This window comes from Macaca nemestrina, chromosome 1 (genome assembly GCF_043159975.1).
Source record: "Macaca nemestrina isolate mMacNem1 chromosome 1, mMacNem.hap1, whole genome shotgun sequence".
Taxonomy (NCBI): Eukaryota; Metazoa; Chordata; class Mammalia; order Primates; family Cercopithecidae; genus Macaca; species Macaca nemestrina.
In genome coordinates, this window is record NC_092125.1 from 21,372,815 (window position 1) to 21,397,628 (window position 24,814).

The 24,814-nt window shown below is 36.1% G+C and overlaps 1 protein-coding gene and 1 long non-coding RNA gene across 5 annotated transcripts in view; one reads left to right on the plus strand and one right to left on the minus strand.

The window, feature by feature from the left end:
- Positions 1 to 4,051, minus strand: part of LOC105492944 (uncharacterized) — a 52,279-nt gene extending 48,228 nt beyond the window's left edge. For both annotated transcript variants that reach the window (XR_011610593.1, XR_011610592.1), the window contains exon 1: positions 3,818 to 4,051. This is a non-coding gene — a long non-coding RNA (uncharacterized lncRNA). The remainder of the gene's footprint in view (positions 1 to 3,817) is intronic.
- A 68-nt stretch (positions 4,052 to 4,119) lies between these two features.
- LOC105492945 (NUF2 component of NDC80 kinetochore complex) overlaps positions 4,120 to 24,814 on the plus strand; it is a 33,305-nt gene continuing 12,610 nt past the window's right edge. Inside the window, exons 1-10 of one of the 3 annotated variants that reach the window (XM_011760337.3) lie at positions 4,133 to 4,264; positions 6,911 to 6,984; positions 8,468 to 8,610; positions 9,937 to 10,011; positions 10,678 to 10,754; positions 11,289 to 11,350; positions 19,279 to 19,376; positions 20,547 to 20,620; positions 21,933 to 22,029; positions 22,911 to 22,973. In XM_011760337.3, the coding sequence (XP_011758639.2) occupies positions 8,488 to 8,610; positions 9,937 to 10,011; positions 10,678 to 10,754; positions 11,289 to 11,350; positions 19,279 to 19,376; positions 20,547 to 20,620; positions 21,933 to 22,029; positions 22,911 to 22,973 (669 nt within the window). In that variant the 5' untranslated portion in view covers positions 4,133 to 4,264; positions 6,911 to 6,984; positions 8,468 to 8,487. Of the gene's footprint in view, positions 4,407 to 6,910; positions 6,985 to 8,467; positions 8,611 to 9,936; positions 10,012 to 10,677; positions 10,755 to 11,288; positions 11,351 to 19,278; positions 19,377 to 20,546; positions 20,621 to 21,932; positions 22,030 to 22,910; positions 22,974 to 24,814 lie in introns of all 3 variants that reach the window. The other 2 variants (XM_011760335.3, XM_011760336.2) reach the window with 2 other exon arrangements.

Genomic DNA, 24,814 nt, shown 5'->3' on the forward strand with positions numbered 1-24,814 from the left:
AGCATGGAGCCAGTAAGACTGAACTGCCTTTTTTTGATTTTTTAAATTTTTTTCCCTATAAGAACGTAAACTCTGTCAGGAAATTATTAGATTGGTTATTGCCATATTTGCTTTTTCATTATTACATTTCCAGTATCTAGCTTAGTATCTAGCATAAAATAAGGGTTCAATGAATATTTTCTGAATGAATCCATGAATGTCAAGAAAGCAGAGAAAAGTCAACTAACTCAGACTATGGAATAAGGAAAGGCTTCTTAGAAGAACCCTAAAAAATTAGTAAGGATAAAGAAGAGTCAGCCAAAGAAAATAAAGACAGTCCAGACAAAGTCAATAAGAGTGTGAAAGGTCTCAGGTGTAAAGCAGCCTCATGAATGCGAAGTGGGTAGGATGGGAGATGGTACTGGAAAGGGAAACAAGACTGGGAAGGAAAAGAGTGGCAAGATGATGAAGACCCTAGCACACCAGGCCATGGAGGTGGACTATCTTGAAGGTGACCGTGGAGGGAGATCAGAAATTTAAGGAGGCAAGTGAAATAGATTTACATTTGAGACTGGTCATTCTGGCTGCTACTTACAAGATGGATTTGGTGGTGTAGGTGGGGGTGGTAGTAGTTACAGCTGGAGGCAGTGAGATGAGATAGAATTGGGAGTACAAATGAAAGCAAAGGACAAAAAGAGTTTGAAGGGCTCATGAGCCTCCCAAATGTCTGAACTTCAAGGAAGAGGTTAGGAATAGCAGTAGTTTTAGAATCCCTGAGCAAATAGGTTAAAACAATGAGTAGATAGTCCTCACAGGGAAGACACAGACAGAAAACAACTCAAGGTTGGAACTTTGGGAAATACTATTTAATGGGTAGGCAGAGGAAAAAAAGACCCCCAAGAAGCATGAGACAGGTAGAAAAAGATGGGAAAAATGCAAAAGGAGTTTCAAGGAGGGTTTGATCAATGACACCAAATGCAGAAAAGAGGTCTAGAACAAGAAACAGTGGTCATACATTAGTGGAGGAAGTACGTTACATTTTCTGAGACAGACAAATAAGACAGGTGGCTATATGTGGCATTGACAGAAGTGGAGAGGGAGGAAGTTATATATTGTATGATGGCTTTAATTTTCTCAATTAACTGGGAAAAAAGTATTGGGATTGTCTGTGGCCCCTACGGAATCTCTATTCATAAGAATGGGTGCCTGATGGCAAGTAGAGTGTAGGACCCAATCAGTATTTCACCTATTCCTACATTAGACCAAGTGAATCAACTTTTTGTCCCTATTGATCTGTTAAACAAAGTAGATATAACAATTTGGAAACCCTGTCACTTAAAAAAAGAGATTTGTTTAAAGCACTAGATATCACAGCATCACCACTTGCATTAAAGATAAAGTCCTAGCTGCAGGCTGCCATGGTCTCTTTGGAACACCCCCCATCTTGTCACTCAAAGGTCCACTCAGTCCTGATAGGTTTGTCATCCAGAATTTAAAGTGCAGTCTAGAAAAGGAACATGAAATTAAAATTAGAAAGGCAATAGACACAACAAATTGCAGATGCATATGAACGTGTTATGTGCTTGAAACATACCTTTAAGACTACTCTGGTCACTTTCTATTAAAGAGAGGAATTTAGGCTGGGAAGAGGAATGAGGAAAGGGTAAAGTTTGTGAGAAATCACTGAAAGTTACAGGAAAGGGAAATTACTGATGATAAATTAAGGGCTTGTCAGGAATCCGGGAAAGAGCTGAAGATAGAGACTGACAATCTGTCATATGTCACTTTGTGTCATTTTCTCCAGTGTTTCCAGTTAAGGATTTATAGACAAGATTCAGGGACAAGATTTTGACAGGCACCTGGGTCAGAGGCATCAGACACAGGAAGTTTGGATGCTGATAAACCATGTAGACTAGGCTGTGAAGGGAGGTATTAGCAGGAGGGCTGACAGGGAAAATGAAATAGAAGGGCAAATGTAGCACATGTGAGGGTATAAAATTATGATGCTACAATCATAAAGAACACTGAAGTTTTCTGCAATTGTCAGTGTTTTTATAGGTGATAACAAAACTCTTAGACAAATGTCTAGGGTGAGAATTCTGATGTTCCACCTTCTACCTTACACTGACCAGTATCAGGCAACGAAAAGTTTTTAAAAGTCAGATTTAACCTTCTAATTAAATTAATTTGAATAAACACTCATTTTTTAAACAAATAATGTACTTCTAATATAACTATTTATCACATCAATAGTAATATTAACCCCCAAATAAACAATATTTATTGTCGATACAACAAAATCGTCATCTTGCTCTTTTCTTCCTTTGCCTCATTTTTCTCTTTCTCCAAGTTCCATTCTAATCTTGGCTTTCACATAAATCGCTTGGTTTTTTTTGTCTCGATTCTCAACAACAACTTAGACATTTGTTAAGCACTTGCCACTTGCAAGATATTTTACTAGGGACCATGTATAAATAATAACAGTCAAAATAACAGCTAATATTTATCAAGTACTCATAATTTTGCCAAGCACTTAATTAAGCACTCTACGGGAACTAATTCACTTAATCTTCATGATACCCTATAAAGTAGAACTGTTATCCCTATTTTAAAGATGCAGAAACCAGCTCAGTTAGGTTAAACAGCTCGCCTAAGTCCACCTGGGTAGTAAATGGTGTAATCAGGGATTTCAATCCAGCTCCCTCTGACCGTAGAGATGTGCTCTCAGTCACTACACTATGGTTCCCTTCCCTGCCTCTAAGGACACATGATTTGGTGGAAGTTATGCACGTATAAGTAATCAATTTGATTTGGCAAGTGTCAATAAGACAGGTCTCTTTTTTCTGCTTTCCTCACTGACTCTAATATTTTTTAAAAATCTATTTTCTTAACCTCCTTTTGAGTCTTACTAGATTCCGACTTTGAGACTTACATCAGTAAATAGACATTGAAAGATAAAAGCCCTGAACTAATGAATATGAAATGTATTTTTATTTAAAATTGGCATAGACTTCACTATCAGGTTTGGTCCTTCAACCCACAGGACAAAGCACCGGTATTTGTCTACATTCAACACAAGCTTTCTAGCACTTTTTTCACATAATTCAGTTCAGGTTCCCCATCCAACACACGACTGTCACCAGATGATGCTATACCCTGTGACCAGATACAAGTTCTATTATGTCCTCTCGTGTCCCAAACCTCAATAAAACTTAATGGCTTTCTCCCCTGATAACTAGGCCTGCCGTGGTTTCCTAACTTGTATTAAGTGCAGTGTTTCCATTCTTGCCAAAACAAACAAAATACCACGTAAAAAAATACAGATTTCAGGGCCCCTTATCTGAAGAATGCAACTCACTCAGGAATGTGCAAGTTTGGGGAACAGTTCAGTGGTGGAAAGCACCTGATGTTCCTGGCTCCTCCTGAGGGCTGATCGAAGAGGGAGAAGCTAAAATCACGAGACCTGGTTTCTACTTTAGACAGTACCACCTACTGTATAACTTCTAACAAATCACTTCTCACTGAGTCCAGTTTTCTTATCTGTAAAAGCGAGAGGATTTGACCAGATGAATGTTACGTTCCTTCCACCTCTTGAAGTCGTGCTTATGAGCACAGAGTCAGAGGATGTGTGTTCACATGGAAGATATGCTACTTGTGCGCAGATAACTGCATTCTCTGATTCAGAGCCCTCACCTGAGGGGATGATAGTATCTCTCCACTCTCCCTTTTCTCCCCTTTAATGAAATCTAAATGAGATGATGCTGATAAACATCTAACAGAACCCGGCACATAATCAATGTTCAACAAATTATTATTACTCTGGAATTCTATAAATTACCTCTGCACTTCCTCCCTTGTCACCCTGAACTTAGTGAAGTTTCCTCCACTTGGTTTTGCCCTTCAACTCGGACCCAGAAAACGCGTTCAACGCCGGCGGAAGTCACGCTAAGCTGGGCTATAAATGCTCAACCCCGGTCTCTTCCCCGAAACCCCGGCGCTTCCACTTCCCGCAGTCCGAGGTTCCGACTCGGCGCCAGCTCCGCGAGCAATGGTTCCGCGCTGCGCCCTGCCCCTTCCATGACAATTCCAGCCCCACCTGCCTGGCGGCTCTTGAGCCCAACCGGCATCCGTCGCGGTTGGACGCGGGCTTGCCGGAACGAGGCGGGACTTCCAGTAGGAGGCGGCAAGTTTGAAAAGTGACAACGGTCGACGTTTGCTGATTTTTTACTTTGCTTGTAGCTGCTCCTCGAACTCGCCGCCTTCCTGTCGGCGGCCGGCACTGTAGGTGAGCGCGAGAGGACGGAGGAAGGAAGCCTGCGGACACCTTCGCCATCCCAAGGCGCGGGCAGGTGTCGGGACGCAGGGCTTGGCGGTGTTTTTGTTGTGCTCAGCGGTGGGAGGAGGCGGAAGAAACCAGCGCCTGGGAGGTGAGGGGCGGGCCCATCGTTACTTTTTATTTGATTTTAGTCCCAGAAACAACCAGAGTTCAGTTCCTAAGAAACTAATGGGTGTTTTCTGGTGCAGCATAGACCAAAGAAGACGAGCTTGAGCTGAAATTGTTCAACTTAGGCATACATTTATGTGTGATTTTTGGAAAGGAGGTGGTGATGTGGCTTATTTGGCTGCAGATGCTTGTCAGCTTTTTACACATCTCCGTTGCCAAACGTTTCTTAACCAAATCCAAAACCATGAATGAAAGGACAAAAATATCACTCTCAATGCACGTTCAAAATTCAAAGGAAGAGAGCAGCGTATATATAGCACTACGCATGCGTAACGCGATCATTTTTTTTCCCTTTAAAAGTTCAAGGAACGTTTTACTTAATCATTGAAGTTGGGAGTCATTTCTGTTTATTTTTGTTTAATCTCTGCCTCCTGGAACTGTGATGTCCACAAATAGTTTATTTTAACAAAACAAAGTGTGTAAAATTTAACAGATAATACTTTTAGTATCTACTCTGCTCAGCATCGTGGTGCTGCAAGTAAGTGAGAAACCAGAGGAATAATTAGCAGTTAATCTCTGCTACTCGTTAGACAGAGTATTACTGCGTATATATGAAGTCATTTATATACTTTATCCCACCCAGGAGCTCAAACTGTGTAGTTGGAAAGTGTCTTTCTTCATCTCTCGTTAATGAATAAATTGTAACTGAAATGGTACTCCAAAAGAATGATAGAATTTGGATATTGGAGGAGGTTCCAAAAGGAAATACTGGAAGTTTGGGAAAGTTAGGAGACTAACTTGGAGCACAAATTTCATTCAATTATTAAAGGTTTTGGAAGCCTAGCAGAAAAATTTGAATTTGATGTGGGTAAGGTAATTGAAGTATTTTCGTACAAATATTATATGATGCATTAAGTGTTTTTATAAGGATTAATCTGATAGTAGAGTGCCAAATATTAGAGAAGAGAGGAACGAGTGATAATAATTTTGAAGATACTTTACACCTATGCTTTCTATTGCAATATTCTGTAATTCAGATGCAGGTTCTTTGGAAAAGTGACTTTTTCTGAAGTCTTTCTTTGGTCCAGTCCTTTTATAAACAACCTCTAAGTCTATGACTTACATGAAAATGTAGAATGCATATTTATGCCAAAGGGGACATCTGATATGTGATGCATCAGAATCCAAAAGATCCCAGCTCTATGGCCTGGCAAGGTAGCTCATGCTTGTATCCCAGCACTTTGGGAGGTTGAGGTGGGAGGATCACTTGAGCCCAGGAGTTCAAGACTAGACGGGGCAACATAGACCCCATCTCCACACACACGCAAATTAACAGGGCGTGGTGGTGTGTGCCTGCTGTAGTCCTGGCTACTTGGGAGGCTGAGGCAGGAGGATAGCTAGAACCTGGGAGATCGAGGCTGCAGTGAGCTGTCATTGTGCCACACTGCACTCCAGCTTGGGTGACAAACTGAGACCCTGCCTCAAAGAAAAAAAAATTAGACAAAAGGTCCTAGCTCTAACAGGAAAGCTTGCAATCATGAAATTTAATGGTAGAAAGTCCAAATTCTTGCTTAAGGTTCAAATGATCAGTTTATACAACAAGAACACAAGTGACCCAGCAGATGTGACCAAAAAAGAGGAAAAGAGGGAAAAAAAAGAACAGGGAGAAGCCGTCTTGATACAAGACGGTCATGGTGAAGTTCTTGGAGTTTCAGTTGATCAACAAGTGCTACAGCAGAGGCCATTAATACTGTGCCCTAGACAGACCATGTCGTGTTCAGTTTGGGCACTACATTTTAAGAAGACATTTACAAAATAGTGTGTGTTACAGGAAGATGAATAAGATAGTAGTTTCTAAAACAATGTCGTTATAAGGAGTATTTTAAAGTTACATATAGCCAAACATAAACAAATTATACTTACTTTAAAAAAGGGAGGGCTTAGCAGAGGTGTAATAGCTTTCTTCACATTTTTGAAAATGGTGTCATGTAAACAGAGATTAATATATTCTATTTAGTTGCAGTGACTGGACCGAGAGGTAAAATTACAACAAAACATATTTCCACACACTGTAAGGAAGAGTTATTTAATTTGGAATCATAATAAAGTGGGAAAAAGTTACATTGAGAGTGAATTCTGTGATGATGTCACATGTTCAAACTGAATTGGGAAGTTATTTGTTAATCATTATTTAAAATGGCTTCCATTTATTAGAGGTTAGGCAAGTTGCCAAAGCTCCCCTTTTTAACCCTAAAATTCTGAAAAACATTAGGAGCCTAAAGAAATAGATTCTCAGAATTGTGGGCCATTTCAATGTATTTGCAAAATTGAATATATTCACATTGGGTCTCTAAGATCATTTTGCTTCACTGGAGAGTAGGGGATCTGAAGGTAACACAACAGGTATTTAAGGGAGTGGCTGAGCAGTGGCTGCTATTGCTGCTCATTTCCCTCTTGCTGTTACTACTGCTATTTTTGTGGTTACAGGGAGAGATACGAAGAAAATGAAAAGATCCTGGAATCTCACAATGTAGTGTCAGAGTTCTTTAAACATAGTTTTGGTACGTTGCAACTAGTATCATAACAGGGTTAAATGCAAGGCTCTAGGACAAGGTTTTCTTTCTTTCTCTCTTTCTTTCTTTCTTCCTCCCTTCACTTCCCTCCCCTTCCCTCCCCTTCCCTCCCCTTCCCTCCCCTTCCCTCCCCTTCCCTCCCCTCACCTGCCACCTCCCCTTCCCTCCCCTCCCCTTCCCTTCCCTTTCCTCCCCTTCCCTGTCCTCCCCTCCCCTCCCCTCCCCTCCCCTCCCCCCTCCCCCCCTCCCCTCCCCTCCCCTCCCCTCCCCCACCCCTCCCCTCCCCTCCCCTCCCCCACCCCTCCCCTCCCCTCCCCCACCCCTCCCCTCCCCTCCCCTTCCCTTCCCTTTTCGACACAGGGTCTCTATCACCCGGGCTGGAGTGCAGTGGTGCAATCTCTGCTCACTGCAACCTCTACTTCCCAGTCTCAAGTGATCCTCCCACCTCAGCCTCCCAAGTAGCTGGGACTATAGGCATAGGCCACCATGCCTGACTAATTTTTAGGTTTTTTGTAGAGATAGGGTTTCATCATGTTGCCCAGGTTGGTCTTAAACTCCTGGGCTCAAGCGATCCACCTGCTTTGGTCCCCCTCAAAGTGCTGAGATTACAGGTACAAGGTTTTTTAACATCAGCATTTATTGACCTTTAGAACTGGATAATTCTTTGCTGTGGGGGCCACCCTATACATCACAGGACGTTTGGCAGCATCCCTGGTCTTTACCCACTAGATTCTAGTGGCACCCACACTCCTGTGCTGACAACCAAAAATGTCTCCAGCCATTGCCAGATGTGCCCTTGAGGATAAAGTTAGAGAACTACTACTCTAGGGGGACACAGATAGGAATAACTCACTACATGAAGACATTAGGAGATATGGTTTTTCGTTTTCTTGAAGTTCTCACTCTGGTGATAGGAATTGCTACCAATTATATAATCTATTCTTATTCAGTTGTTTTTCTCTCTTCTGTTTGCATCTACAACCTGATTAGCCATCTCACTATATATGTATTGAATAGGATGTCAAAACTGAATACAATTTTTTATGCTCTATATTACTGTTGTTTATATATGGCTTCTGCTGATAATGTTGCCTGTATGCCTTGCTTTGAGAATTAATTATTAGGATTGGTCTTGTTAAGCTCCTTGGCCCTCACATGTAAAAGAAAAGCACATGGTTCCCATCTATGTATTCAACCAAAGTCCTCCTTCCCAAATGTGTTTTTCTCTTCCTACAAAAGAGAACAACACTAGGAAAATTAGTAGAAAATAACTGTGTCACCTTAGAATAAAAGTAATTTTAGGATACATAGATAAATATTTGTCTTTATTTTACTAAGATATTTGATGATAGTTAACACTACTATGAATAGTTCAACTTTGGCTCGTTCATTTTGTCCTAATATTTATTAGTTTCCAGATAATGAGAGCTACTGATTATGTGATATTTCTAATATTTTTTTCTTCTTTCAGATTAACAGGAAACTTCCAAGATGGAAACTTTGTCTTTCCCCAGATACAATGTAGCTGAGATTGTGATTCATATTCGCAATAAGATCTTAACAGGAGCTGATGGTAAAAACCTCACCAAGAATGATCTTTATCCAAATCCAAAGGTAAAAGGTGGTTATGTTTGCATGTGGATAATGGTATTTAAGAAAAAAGTAAGCTACTAGGTCTATAGTGTGGCAAGAAAGGGATATGCCCTCCTATTTGATGGAGACCATTTTCATCGAGAGAGAATCTCTCACCTAGTGTAATTTAAAAATAACACCAAGTTTATATGTGTGGTGACTTCTACATTCCCATTAGGATTCAACTCTTTAATATAGTCGTTTTCTTTAAAAAAAAAAAAAGAAAGAAAGAAAACCAGCTTCTAAAGCATATTAAAGTATATTCAATTTTTTATTATTATTGGAATGGTGGTCTGAGAGTATCATTTATTGGTAGGGGTTGAAGGAACTTATTCCAAGTGGTTTTCAACCACAAAAAAATGCTTAGAAATAATCCTCTTTGGAAGCTTACAGATTAATTTTCATGCATTATGCCCCAGGGGGAATTGACTTGTTTTGACAGGTACTGTTTTTCCTATCTTTAGTTATTAAATACAAAATGAACTATTTATGTGTCACAGAAAATCCCAAAGTCTCCTTCCAGTTTCTTGTGTTGGACTTGAAGTGATAACATAGTAAAACCTGGTTTAATGATGTAGAACTCAAACTTTCTGACATCGCTACCCCCTTTGATTCTTGAAAATGGAAGAAATACTTTTAGAATAACTGATGTCTTCAAACTGAGTAAATTCAGCTTTCTTAAAAGATTACCACGTTTTCCCTATATTTCTCGTCTTTCTGCTCACCCAATACGGTTGTATTACTACATGGATCAGAACAGATTCACACGCCTGCATTTAGGAACTGCTGTTTTAGAAGATCCAATTTTTAAAATCATATATAACCCTATTACATTTATACCTCCTGATCAAGGGTTCCCTTAAACTTCACATCTAAGGAAACCTTAATATCTGGGCAGCAAACAAGGTTTCCTGTGTTCTTTAAAACACACACACACACACACACACACATTTTCAATGTGCCATTATTTCTGCCACATGCCTGACAGCCTGTTCTGAAAGACTAACTCTTCTTCTTCCATTTCCTAAGGTGGATTGGGTTGCTTGGATTGGATTTGGATATACTTGCCCTCTCATTCTTAAACAGCTGATCCCTTGACCACTTATGTATGAGCAAACTAAGCATCTTGTGTTAAATTTGGAAAAATTAAGGAGTATTTCAAGGGAAATGGAGTAATTTTGTTGCCTTTTTCTTCTTTGCTTTCATTGACTATAATACTGTATGGTAATGATGATAGTATGAGTTTATCATCATTATGATAAACTTTAGAGTTATGCATCAGAATATTCAAAGTTGTTTTTGCTGTAGCCTGAAGTCTTGCACATGATCTACATGAGAGCCTTACAAATAGTATATGGAATTCGACTGGAGCATTTTTACATGGTGAGTTTAAGATGAGGCAAAATTATGGGGGTGTTTTTGTTTGTTTGTTTTTTTGTTTTTTTGTTTTGCTGCAGTTCTGCTTACAATGCATACTGGCATTTATGATGGGAAGTTATTGACTTTATTTTTAACAAAAGACATAGAAAATTAGTGTCAGTTACATTGGGATCTTATGCATAATAATGGTTTATATCCATAGCTTTAGTAAGATGAAAACCATAGTAAAAGACTTAAATGACACAGATTATTGATGCTATGCAGTTGTTAAAAATTTTTAGGTTTGTCTTCAGAGACTATAATAAACAATAGCTAAGTCTTCCTATTGTTCTCTTCTCTGGAAGAACTCCCAAATTAGAGTAGAAGATATGCAGTAAGATTGAAACAATTGAAATGAAGCAACTGAGCTTTTAGCAAATTAAGTATTTGCATAGTACCTGATATTTAGTAAATGCTAACCTTATTCCATTTTAAAAATTCATTTAAAAATCTTTATTAAGCACCTACTATGAACTTAGCATTAATAATAATGAAAACTCTGTATTTATACTAGAATATGTATTAAGGTCTTTAATGATAATAAGTTAATATATTTTGATCTTAGCTGAAGATTTTTCTCATTTTGTCTAATCAATGCGTACGGTTGATTTTGTGGTTTCTTGCATTTAGATGCCAGTGAACTCTGAAGTCATGTATCCACATTTAATGGAAGGCTTCTTACCATTCAGCAATTTAGTTACTCATCTGTGAGTAAAGAGTGATTTTATTGTCTTAGTCTACATTCATATTTATATTGCATTAAGTTTTCTTAAAGACATAATTTTCTTTGGGAAGGAATACCTACTATGTTCCTCTTCATTTCATCCCATATACATTCAAAATTTCAAAATTGTAGACTGCCACCAAACAGAACTGCCTCCAACTGTGCCACTTTCTCAGCATATTTTCAGTTGAACTTGTAAGATACTGTAAGTCTAAAATTGTTTACCATCTTTGTGAAGAGGTTTGAGTTCTTAAAAGAGTCTTAGTGTCACCAAGTTTATGTACTGTTTATTAGAATCTATAACTATACTTTATTGCATGACTATGTGATTAATATACAGAAAAAATAGATTTCAGTGCTGTAGGGTTATACATTATAGTAGACTTCTGGCTTCATCCCCTGACCTTAAGAAGTATATCCAGAAATCTCTTTCTGAGAATAAGATGTTTATATCCTATGGCTTAGTATTTAATGTGCAAAATACTTTTCAATAGTCTTTTTGTACTTCATCTTCAAGGGACTCATTTTTGCCCATCTGTCGGGTGAATGACTTTGAGACTGCTGATATTCTATGTCCAAGTAAGTGAGAATTCAAAACAATTTTAATGTCTGGCTTCAATCTACCATTTCACCTTCACCTTTCCATCAGTAAATGTAAAAAAAAAAAAAAAAGAAAAACAACTTCAAGGAAATTGCCTTTAAAAAGTATATCCCATTTTTAAGTATGAATTTTTAATATCATGTTGGATTTTTTTTTTTCCTTTTAAGAGCCACAGAAAAGCTGTTTATTTGATTTTTTAGAAACTCTTTCCATTTAAAAATGTTCTATAAATTTGGGAATATGAGTACCAACAATATGTAAGTATGATGTTGCATAGTGGATTCATCATACCAATTTTATGAAATGTAGCAATTACTATTTACTGTAAAGAAATTGTCTTTTATCATTAAAAGAATAGTCATGTTATATCAGAATGTAAAATTCTAGCTTTAATTGTCCCTTAATTTGACTTTGATATTTATCCATCAAGTTATTGTAAGTTAAGAGATTTGGTGTATGTATTAGGCTATTCTTGCATTGCTATAAATACCTGAGATTGGGTAATTTATAAAGAAAAGAGATTTAATTGGCTCACCGTTGTGCAGGCTATACAGGAAGCATGATACTGGCATCTGCTTGCTTCTGGGGAGGCCTCTGGAAGCTTAGTCATGACAGAAGGCAAAGGGGGAGCAGACATGTCACATAGCCAGAGCAGAGCAAAAGCACAAGGGGGAAGGTGCCACACACTTTTAAGTGACCAGATCTTGTGAGAACTCACTCACTATAGAGAGGACAGCATCAATCATACTCTTACTTTACAATCCAGCAGTCATGCTCCTTGGTATTTACCCAAGTGAATTGAAAGCTTATATTCACACAAAAACTTACACATAGATGTTCAGAGCAACTTTATTCATAATTACCAGAACTTGAAAGTAGCCTAGGTGAATGAATAAACTGTAGTACATCTAGAGAATAGAAATTATTCAACACTACAAGGAAATTAGCTAGCAAGCTATGAGATGACATAGAGGAACATTAAATGCATATTATTAAGTGAAAGAAACCAGTCTGCAAAGCCTACACAACTATATATCATTCTGGAAAGGGTAATATTGTGGAGACAGTAAAAAGATCAGTGGTTTCCAGGGGTTAGGGGTGAGGGAGGGATGAATAGGACCCCTTTAGCACTAAGGATTTTTAGGGCAGTGGCAGTACTCTGTATGCTACTCTAATGGTAGATATATGTCATTATGCATGTGTCAAAACTCAGAATGTACAGTACCAGGAGTGAATTCTAATGTGTACTGTGGATTTGGGGTGATAATGATGTGTCAGTGCAAGTTCATCAGTTGTAACAAATATACCACTCAGGTGAAGGAAGTTGGTGGAGAGGAGTTTGTACATGTGTGGGGACCCAAGGTATATGGGAACTATCTACTTCTTGTTCAGATTTACTTTGAACTTAAAACTCCTTTAAAAAAGGAAGTCTATTAAAAATTAATTGACTATATATTTATATGTGTCTATTTTTGAGCTTGCTATTCTACTGCATTGATCTGTATGTCTATCGTTATGTCAAGCAGTACTTTGATTACTTTAGCTTTATAGTAAGTCTTGAAATCAGTGTTATTTCTCTTTCTTCGTCTTTTTCAAGATTATTTTGGCTATTCTGGTCCTTTGCATCTCTGTATGTATTTTAGTATTTTCAGCTTGTCACTTTCTACTCTTCTTCCCCCTGAAAAAGCCATTTTGATTGAGATTACTTTGAATGTATTGTTCATTTGGGGGATATTTGACAATTTAATAATATTGGGTCTTCTGATCCATATGCATGCTATATCTCTGCATTTATTAAGGCTGTTAAATTTCTCATAATGATGTTCTATAAATTTAAGAGTGCAGGCCTTGTATAATAAATTTTGTTAAATTTATGCCTAAATCAAATTTTTAATGGTTCTGTAAATTAAAATTTTCTGATTAGTTATTGTTAGTGTAGACAAATACAATTGATTTTTGTATATTGACTGTGCTAAAATCACTTATTATTTGAGTAGATTTTTTCTTTTTTGTAGATTCCTTAGGATTTTCCTTATTGACAATTCTCAATCTTTGTTTGAGAACAAAGTTTTTTCCTAATCAAGATGCCTTTATTTTTTTATTTATTTTTTTATTTTTTTTACTGGCTTGGACTTTTAGTATAATGTTGAATTGAAATGATGACAGCAGTCATCATTACCTTGTTCCTGATCATAGGGGGAAACCATTTAGTCTTTCATTATTAAGTATTAGTTGTAGGATTTTTCTTAGTTTTTTTTATCAGAACGTGCAACTTTTACTTTATTTCATGGAGAGTTTTTATCATGAAGGGTATTAAATGCCTTTGTGGCCTCTAGTGAGATAATCATGGGTTTTCTCTTTTTTAATCTACCAAATTACATTGTTTGATTTTTGAATATCAAGCCAACCTTGCATTCAGGATGTTCCCTGATTGGTTATGATATATTTTTAATATATTGCTAGATTTGATTTGCTAATATTTTATTAAGTGTTTTTGTCATGTTAATGATGGATATTGTTCTGCAGTTTTCTTGCAATGTCACTGCAGTGACTGATCTGAATATCAGGATATACCAGTCTCATAGAATACATTTGGAAAGATTCCCTCTTCCGTTTTTGGGAATTGTTTTGTAAAATTTGTATTATTTATTTCTTTTTTGAATATTTGGCAGAATTTACTGGTGGATCCATCTTGGATTGGAGTTTTCTCTCTGGGATAAATTAAGAATTCAATTTCTTTAATAGGTTAAGGGCTATTCTGGTTGTTTATTGTCAAAACTCCTGAGTTAGCTTTGGTGATTTATATTTTTAAAGGAATTTTTAGGTTGGCAAATTTGTTAACAAAAAAGTGTTCATTATATTCCCATATTATTTTAATGTCATTGTGGTAGGTAATAAAATCTTCCCTTTCATTTTTGTCATTAATAATTTGTTTCTTTATTCTTTTTTTTTTTTTTTCCTAACCAGTCTGGTTTTCAGCTTATCACTTTTCAAAAAACCACCTTTTGACTTAATTGACTTTTCTATATTATACGTCTTTTTATTATTATTGAATTTTGAACTTATTGTTATTCTTTCTTCATGGTTATTTTGGGTTTCATTTACTCTTTTTTTTCTAGTTTTTTTTTTTAAGGCAGTAAGCCGAGTCCATTAATTAGATACCTTTCTTCTTTCCTAATGAGTATGTATTGCTGTAAATTTACCTCTAGTGCTGCTTTAGCTGCATCCCCCAAACCTTGATATGTTGTATTTTCATTTTTATTAGGTTCAAGATATTTTCTAATTTCCCTTTTGATTTCTTTTTTTCATGTGCGGGTTATTTATAAGTGTGTTGTCTACTTTCCAAATATTTGGGGATTTTCCCACAATTTTTTCTGTTACTGATTTTTAAGTTATTTCTTTTGTGATCAGAGAATATACTTTGTATCATTTGAATCCATTTAGATGTATTCAGACTTATTTTATGACCCAGAATATGGTCTGTATTTGTTCACTATGGTGGTTGTAATAAATTACCACAAACTTGGTGACTTAAGATAACATACATTTATTCTCCTATAGTTCTAGTGGTCAGAAGTTCAAAACTGGTTTCACTGGGCCAAAACCAAGGTGTTACTAAGGTTGCACTCCTTCAGATGGCTCTAGGAGAGAATCAGTTTCTTTGCCTTTTCTAGCTTCTAGGGTTGCATTTCTCAGCTCATGACTTCTTTCTGTCTTTGAAGCCAGCAGTATAGCATATTTAAATCTCTTTCCACTTTCATGATCACATTGCTTTCTACTTTCTGTGTATAGTCCAATCTTTCTCTACTTTCCTCTTATAAGGACACTGTGATTGCATTTAGGGCCCACCTAGTTATTCTATAATAATTTTCTCACTTCAAGATCTTTAATTATACTTATAAAGCCACTTTGCAAATAAGGTAACATGCACAAATTCCAAGGAGTAGGACCTGAACATCTTTGGTTGCTATTATTCAGCCCACCACATGGTCTACCCTTGTAAAAGTTCCATGAGCACTGTTGTTGATGAGTGGAGTGTTTTAAACATGTTAATTGGATCCAGTTGATTAATAGCGTTGTTCAAGCCTACTGGGTCCTTACAGACTTTTTTTTGCTGGTTGTTCCATTAAACTGTTGATAGATGTTAAAATCTTCAGCTATGATTGTGAGTTTGTCTGTTTTGTCTATTCTTTAAATTTTTGTTTTATGTACCTTGAAGCTCTAGTTTTAGAAGCACACACATTTACAATTGCTATATCCTCTTGATGACATAGTCTTTGCTCTGAAATATACTTGATTTGATATTACCATAGCTACTTCAGGTTTTCTTTTCATTAGTGTAACCATGCCATATCATCCTTGTAACTTGTGTCTTTATATTTAAAATGGGTTTCTCGTAGACAGCATATGGTTGGGTCTTTCTTTTTAAATTCAACATCACTATCGCTGTCTTTTAATCAGTCTTAGACCATTTACACTTAATGTTATTATTGATATGATTGGGCTTAAATCCACCTTTATACTATTTGTTTTCTCTTTGTCCTGTTCTTTAGTCCTGTTTTCTCCATTTCGTGCCTTATTTTGGTTTATTAAAATAAATTTTATTTTATATAATACTATATATGAAAAAGATATTCTACCTTGTCTGTTATTGGCTTATCAGCTATATGTCTTTTTCAAATGGTATTTGCTCCAAGTTTTAGTGTATATGTATATATCTTTAACATGCCATTATCTATCTTCAAATATAGTATACCTTACAATAATATACTTTTATTTTCTCCACTACTGGTCTTTGTGCTATTGTGTCATAAATTTTACTTTTAAAGATATCATAAACCCCTTAATCGATATTAGATTTGTGTGAAACAGTTATCTTTTAAAGGATTTTCTATTTTGACATTTAAAAAATACACGTAGAGGGTACAAGTGCAGATTTCTTGCATACATATATTGTGTAGTAATGAAATCTCAGCTTTTAGTGCACCCATCGCTCAAGTAGTGAACATTGTACCAAATCAGTAGTTTTCCAGCCCTCATCCCTCTCCTGTCCTCCCACATTTTGGAGTCTCCAATGTCTGTTCTACTTTGTATGTCCATGTGTACCCATTGTTTAGTTCCTGCTTATAAGTGACAATGTGCAGTATTTGACTTTCTGTTTCTGAGTTATTTCACTTAGGATAGCCTCAAGTTCCAACCATATTGCTGCAAAAGACATTATTTCTTTAGTGGTTGAGTAGTATTCTGTGGTATATGCACACCACATTTTAAAAATCTAATCCTCCAATGATTGACACAGGTTCATTTTATTTGTTTGCTATTATGAATAGTGCTATAATAAACATACAAGTGCATTCATTTTTTTTGATATGATTTCTTTCTTAAAGAGGTTTTTTTATATGAGGAAAAATGTCTTTTATGTTATCTCACATTCTTTTAAGTACACCAAATTTCCATCTGGTATGATTTTTCTTACACATGAAGCATTTTATTTAACACTTCTTGTAGTGCTGTTAAAAAGCCTTTATTTCACTTTAATTTTTGAAAGGTATTTTTCTTGAGGCCAGGTGTAGTGACTCTCACCTGTAATCTTATCATTTTGAGAGGCCAAGGTGGGAGAATTGCTTGAGTCCAGGAGTTTGAGACCAGCCTGGGCAATATAGCAAAATCCTTTTTCTACAAAACAAACATTAAAAATGAGCCAGGTGTGGTGATGGATACCTGTAATCCTAGCTATTCCAGCAGCTTAGATGGGAGAATAACTTGAGTCCAGGAATTTGAGACTGCAGGGAGCTATGCTATGATCATGCCACTGCATCCCAGCCTGAGCAATACAGTGAGACCCGCTTCTTTTTGAGAAGGAAAGAAAGAGAAATGGATAAATAAAAGGTATTTTTCTTAAGCACTCAGTGGATATGAAAAGTCAAGTTTTTAATCCATAGTTGGTTGTATCTGCAGATGCACAATGCACAGATATGGAGGGCTGACTGTACTATGCCATTTTTTGTGTGTTTGTTTTGTTTGTTTTTTCGGGTTTTTTTGTTTTTGTTTTTGAGACGGAGTCTCACTCTGTCACCAGGCTGGTGTGCAGTGGCACAGTCTCGGCTCACTGCAACCTCCACCTCCCAGGTTCAAGTGATCCTTCTGCCTCAGCCTCTCTAGTAGCTGGGACTACAGGTGCACATAACCACACCCAGCTAATTTTTGTAGTTTTAGTAGAGAAGGGGTTTCATCATGTTGGCCAGGATGGTCTCGATCTCTTGACCTCGTGATCCACTGGCCTCGGCCTCCCAAAGTACTAGGATTACAGGTGTGAGCCACCGCACCCGGCCACTGTGCCTGGTGTAAGGGACTGGTGCATTCACAGACTTGGGTTCTGTAGGCATCCTGGAACTAATATCCAGCAGATACTGAGGGACTACAATATAGAATTCTTAGTTGACAGTTTTTTCAGTGCTTTAAATATATTGCTCCATTGTCTTCTGACTTGCATTGTTTCTGATAAGTCTGTTGCTTTTCTTATCTTTGTTTTTCTCTCTCTATAATGTGTTTTGTTTTCCTCTGGCTGCTGCTAAGATTTTTTTTTTTGCCTTCTAAGTTAGTTATTAGCAGTTTGAATGTAATGTGACTTTTCGGTGTTTTTTGTTTGTTTGTTTGTTTTTCTGTTCTTTCTTCCCTCCCCCTCCATCTCTGCCCCCCATTTAGGTTTGTTCGCTTCCTTGGATATGGTTATTGTTTTTATACAATTTGGAAAACATTCAACTATTCTGTAAGTTTTTTTGTCCCTTCTTTTTGTAGGATTCCAATTACACATTAGTTATGCTGCTTGATACTGTCTCTCAGCTCAGATATTGTATTCATTTTTTTCTCTCTGGCCTTTATTTTAGATGACTTCTATTATGTCTTCAATTTCATGAATCCTTTTATTTTAGGTCTAATCTGTTATTCCTATCAGTGTAATTTTTATTTCAGGTATTTTTCAACTCTTAATTCAGATCTTTTTAAAAATATCTTTCCTTTTATTTCTTCATATGGCTGATTATTTTCTCTGCCCCCTTTATTTATTTATAAAGACTGTTTTCACATTCTTATCTACTAAATCTATCATCTATTTATTTGTGTTATTTTTTAATATGTTTCTGTTGATTGATTATATTTTCTTATGGATCATGTTGTCCTTTTTGTTGGCATGTCTGGTTATTTTTAGCCCATGCCAGACATTGTGAAGTTTACATTGTTAGTTGCTGGATTTTTTTTATTCCTTTAAATATTTTTGATTGTTTTCCTGGCCTCAGTAGTTTCTTCCTATTCATGAACTAATTAGTACTTAACTGAGAACTTGAGGGAATTCCTCTACAGATTTCCAGAACTCTTTCTATTTACAGTTTCCTCGTCTCAATACTCAGTTCCATAAATCCTAGTTGCTTTGGCTTCTACTAACTCTAAACTCTGTCTTCTTGATCCAGCAAGATTCACAAGTTTTATTTGTGTTCTCTTTCTCTAGAGTACAGCCTGAAAACTCTTCAGTCATAGGCTGGTGCAGTAATAGAGTTCACCTCATTTGTTTCTCTTAGAGATAGCTCTACTGTATTGCCTGTTGTCCAGCATCTAAAATTTGTTGCTTCATGTATTTTTATTTGTTTTTCTAGTTTTTTAATATGGGAGGGTAATTCTGGTTTCTGTTATTTCTTCATGACCAAAAGTGGTTTGCCTTTTTTTTTTTAAGTTATTAATACAAAGATAATTCTTACCTTTAAGTTTGAGCAGATTTTCTACACTTTATTATAACCTATACAGTTTTATTTTATATATTATGAGCAGAATATATAGTGGAAGAAGATGAATTTTCATTTTCATGTTATGTTAGTTCAAAGGTTTATTTAAAGAGTGTTGCTTTCTATTTTAGAAGCAAAACGGACGAGTCGGTTTTTAAGTGGCATTATCAACTTTATTCACTTCAGAGAAGCATGCCGTGAGACGTATATGGAATTTCTTTGGCAATATGTAAGATTTAAATATGTTTTGGGGTTACATGCCAGATCAGTAACATTATTTATGAACTTATAATCTGTTTTGAAATGATTGCCATAGATAGCAAATTGCTGTATTGCCTTTAGAATTGAATTCATTTTTATATTTCTGTAAACTTGCAGATTTTAGTTACTGGAAAGCATATCTCAGAATCGTATTTTCTTTGAAATTTGGTAACATTCTGGAGAGGCTGAGTTCTGCTTGTTTTAAAATCTTGTAGCTGAGGCTTGTTTTCCTTTATGAGGAAATGTTAGGGAATATTGATATGTTTACATTTTTTTCTTTGAAGTTTGCATAATGTAGCTTTTATTAAATAATGGACATATTTGAGGTTTATATTGCCTTTTAAATAATGGCATAATTGGACTGTTTGTGGTGGTGGTTATCATGGTTGCTCAGATTCAGTCCAAGGCAATCTCTTTAACAGACAGAAACTCATTTTCCTTTCATCAACAATTTAGAGAATTTGGGAAGATTATGAGTCATCTGTGTGATTTTTCCCATTTGTCTTCAGTAATGGGGTACCATACTCTTAGAAAAGCACCAGAGTAACTCCAAACACTTAGACCCTAGGCTCCAGCTTCACTGAGCTATATGGATCCATACTTCTTTGCACAAATCATGCTAAGCTTATACCTCCTAAACATCATATAATCTTCAAAGCTTACCACATTCATGTGCCAACATACACACACTCTCATAATTTTGCTTGGTTAAGTATCCACTATCTTTAAGACACACCTCAGACATCTATCACCTCTACGATGTCCTATCACCCTTCTTCCCAGCCATTACCCAAGTTGGGTTAGATGTCACTCTTGTTGGTTCCCATTATATTAAAAACAACAAGCTATTTTGTGGGTTTTTATTCTTGTATCTGGCTCCTCAAGGAGACTTAGCTACTTAAGTTCAAGGCCTATAAGTTAGTCTTCTTGAGAATTCTCAGTACTGAGCTCAGTGCCTATGATGAGAGCCCGACATTTGTGTTGAGTAAAGAAATTCCTAATTCATTTGTCATGAAGGCCTAACTCTATCTTAAATTTCTTATTTCTGATGGTTCAAACTATAGTATGAGTAAGCATTTTGGACACTCTGATTGTGTTGAAATGCACTAATATGAGATGATTAAAATTGCTTTAATAGAAATCCTCTGCGGACAAAATGCAACAGTTAAACGCTGCACACCAGGAGGCATTAATGAAACTGGAGAGACTTGAGTAAGTGGGAGATTTACAAGTAAAATAAATGCAATTTCAAAATGCAAAATGAATTGTAAGTAGTATTTTACAACCCTATAGTCCACCTTAAGTCTCTTTTATCTCCCTTAATAAATAGCAGGGTATTTGAGTTTGCCTTTTCTAAAAAAAAAGAAAAAAGAAAAACTAGTTTTTCTTCTAACTCTTAATTATGTAATACATCCTTTGGCTTTTCTGTTGTTGATGTGTTAGCCTGATTTGTTTAAAGCCTTTAGCTTACTCTTCTAATTTGTGTCTGGAATATCATCTTATGTAAGTGAGCAGTAACTGCCTGGACTATGTTCCTTCAGATCAGTTGATTCCATCAAATGTTTACTCCTACAACAGAGTTTTTTGTCTATTTGTTTTGTTTTTGACTTATAGGTAATGTAGGGAAAAGAATCACTCAACAGTTGTGATTTCTTGGCCTTCCTCATATATATATTGATTTTGAGCAGGATTTTTGAAATCTTTTCTAATTTATAGAGATGTCTTTGAGGTTATCTATTTTAGGTGAGAGATTTTCTAACCTGCCCCTGGTTAAAATTGCCTTTACAGGCAGCAGTAAGCTGAAAAGACTGGGGACAGGCAGACATTAGACTGTAACAGGGTAAAAGATACCACAAACTAAATCAAAAGAAGAATGACAAAGTGGAGAGAATATATGCAGCACATGCCACAAAGCCTTACAACTCTAATAACAAAACCCATGTAATATTCCTAATATACAAATATAATATACAAAACTATAAAGTAGCCCTATAAACTGATAGGAAAAAGTATAACTTTAAAAAAAAATAGACAAAGGCTTTAAACAGGGAGTTTATATAAAAACAGCTAATATATCAGATAGGCAAAAACTAAATTTGAAAACATTCATATAGAAGAGACTTGAACACGTGTAAGTGTTGTAAGGAAGGACTAGTAGTGGAAGAATGGATGATACGGGAGTAAGAGATGTGAGGCGATGATAGCCAGTACAGAGGTAGAGTAATCAGCATTACCAGAAGGAATACAATATGCATTTTATTAGGAGTGAAGTTAGAAAGGGTAGGTATGTATGTGGATGGATCCATAGATTTGATAGTAGAAAACTGAAGGAGCTCATTTGATTTTTATTTTTTGCCTGTAGTAGAGGCCAGATCATTCATTTTAAATGGTTGCCACATGAAAGGGTGTAATTCAGAAACATAAAAGTAGACGATTTCTTCATCTAAGTTATTTGAGGACAGGTATTTCATTTTAGCCTTTCAAAACTGAAGGGCGGTATTTTAATCTATTTTGCTGTGTTAAGTTCTGTTCCAGTTGAAGAGCAAGAAGAGTTCAAGCAACTTTCAGATGGTATTCAGGAGCTACAACAATCACTAAATCAGGATTTTCATCAGAAAACGGTATCTGTTGTGGGGCACCTTAAACTTTAAAAAATAAAATTTGTTTGTAGATGTGGTGGGACATATAGTGGAGGTAACAGCACATTGCTTTCTCTATTACCAAAGAAATAGAATATATTTCTGTGCCTATTTGTGCCCCTTATAATGGATATATACTTCTCTCAACCATCTAGAACCATGATGGGTTTTGTTGGCAAAGTTTTTTGTTGTCTTATTGAATAGAATTTTTTAGGGTTTTCCTAAGTCTAGTTTTGCTGCTTCCAAACCATGTACTGTGGCGCCCTGGATACTGCAGTAAACTCTCAAGAATGCCTCAAAGTATCTTGAATTTTCAAGGGAACCACTGTAGTACTCAGCATCTGTCATATCCTTATTGAATTCAAGGAAGTTCACAGTTTCAATTTTTGGTCACATTCCTTTCATATCCTTGTGAAGCTGGGGTTTGGCATTTGCTGTGGTAAAAGCAACTACAATGTAAAAATCACTGTGACACCGGAAATGAGAATTCTATAATCTGAAATATACGCTCCAAGGTACATGAATGTATGCAGTGCCCAGTAGGTACATACATCTAACTAGGAAGTACTCGAGGTTATTTAAAAACAAAATAAAAAATTTTTATTTCAACTTATATGTATTATTTTTCAAAGGGCTACAATGTTAGGACATAAATACTTAGGCCGTTATTTGGACTAACTACTTAGTAAAGGAGCTCTTAGATATTTCTTTTGGCTTAGGAGCATCATGAACAGAGAAAGTTTAAAGAATATCTATCTAACACATTTAACTCCTTTCTTACCTTAATTTTATGAGACAGCAGTGAGTGGCTAAATCTAAATGTTTTGAATCATTATAAAACATGTGTTTGCTTTTTCTCTTAGATAGTGCTGCAAGAGGGAAATTCCCAAAAGAAGTCAAATATTTCAGAGAAAACCAAGCGTTTGGTAAACATCTTTTCTTTTCACTAGCATTTAAAGTTTGAATATATTGTGTAGAGGAGTATTTTAGCTGTGTGTGTTATTATTGTCAAATGTTTCTCCCTTTTTTCCCTCAAAATGAAGCAATCTTTTTCAACTTAAATATAATAGATGACTATTGTTTTAAAAAATACCAAAACACAGAAATGTATGAAGAAAGTAAAAATCACCGGAAAGCTCACTATACAATCTGATGTATATCAAAGATTGTATTTGCTATGTATATGTAAATATACGTGTGTAATTTTACATAAATGACATTAGGCTCAATACGTCTTACCTGCTTTTTTCCCCATTTAGCAATATAACACAGGTATGAGTTTTAAATAGATCCTCATTATATTAATGCTTGCTTCTAGTTGTGCATTATATGTATGTGCTGTCTTGTAGATCCTTTTAATCCCCTACTGATAGACTTTCACATTGCTTCTAATTTTTTGCTATTAAACAGAAATATATGTATGTGTGTATCATATGCATACATATGTACATACATACATTTCTGCAACACGCTGCTTTTATTTAAAATAATTTTTTTTGTTTAGGATTTTTGGGTCATAGGAAATACACATGTAAAATTGACCAATGCAGCCAAACTGATTTCTAGAAAGATACCAATTTATATTACTACCTGTAGAATAAGAGACTGTCCCTTTCCCTATACCCTTGCCAAAATTGGATGTTTTCAGGCTTTTAAAATCTTTGTTACTGTTATATTGAAAAAAAAAATTCTCATTTTATTTTTATTTATTTATTTGAGACAGAGTCTCACTCTGTCACCCAGGCTGGAGTGCAGTGGTGCGATCTTGACTCACCACAACCTCCACCTCCTGGGTTCAAGCAGCTCTGCCTCAGCCTTCTGACCAGATGGGACTACAGGCGCGTGCCACCATGCCCAGCTAATTTTTGTATTTTTAGTATAGGCAGGGTTTCACCATATTATGCAGACTGCTCTCGAACTCTTGACCTTGTGATCTACCCTCCTTGGCCTCGCAAAGTGCTGGGATTACAGGCATGAGCCACCACGCCAGGCCAAAATAATCTCATTTTAATTTAATTGCTTTAATTCTAGTGATTTCGGCCATCTTGCTTAGTGATTTCTTGTAATTTCTTATTTTGTATGTTACTTGTTTGTGTACCTTGCTTATTTATTTTATTTATTTATTTATTTATTTATTTATTTATTTATTTATTTTTTGAGATGGAGTCTCACTCTTTTGCCTAGGTTGGAGTGCAATGGCATGATCTCAGCTCACTGCAACCTCTGTCTCCCAGGTTCAAGGGATTCTCTTGCCTCAGCCTCCCAAGTAACTGGGATTACAGACATCTGCCACCACTCCCAACTAATTTTTTTGTATTTTTAGTAGAGACAGGGTTTTACCATGTTGGCCAGAGTGGTTTTGAACTCCTGACCTCAAGTGATCCACCCACCTCAGCCTCCGAAAGTGCTAGGATTACAGGTGTGAGCCACCGCACCTGGCCACTTATTTATTTTTCAATAAACTCCATGAATTAGGGATTTTAGCTCTCCATTTATTTGTCTGTCAAATTTATATATTTTTTGCCCATTAAAAGGTTTATGTTTTTATGTAATAAAATTTATAGATAAGGCCTTTATGGTTTTTGGCTTTAATTATGTACATAGAAAGGACTGCCCTATTCATCAGATTATTTTTTAATACTATATTTTCTCATTGTACTTTTATAGTTTCCTTATTATTTTAGCATGTATTCTTTAGATCCTTGAGAAACTTACTGTGGTATTATATTTCCCTTATTTTTCTATCATTTTTTAAATTGGGAAATGC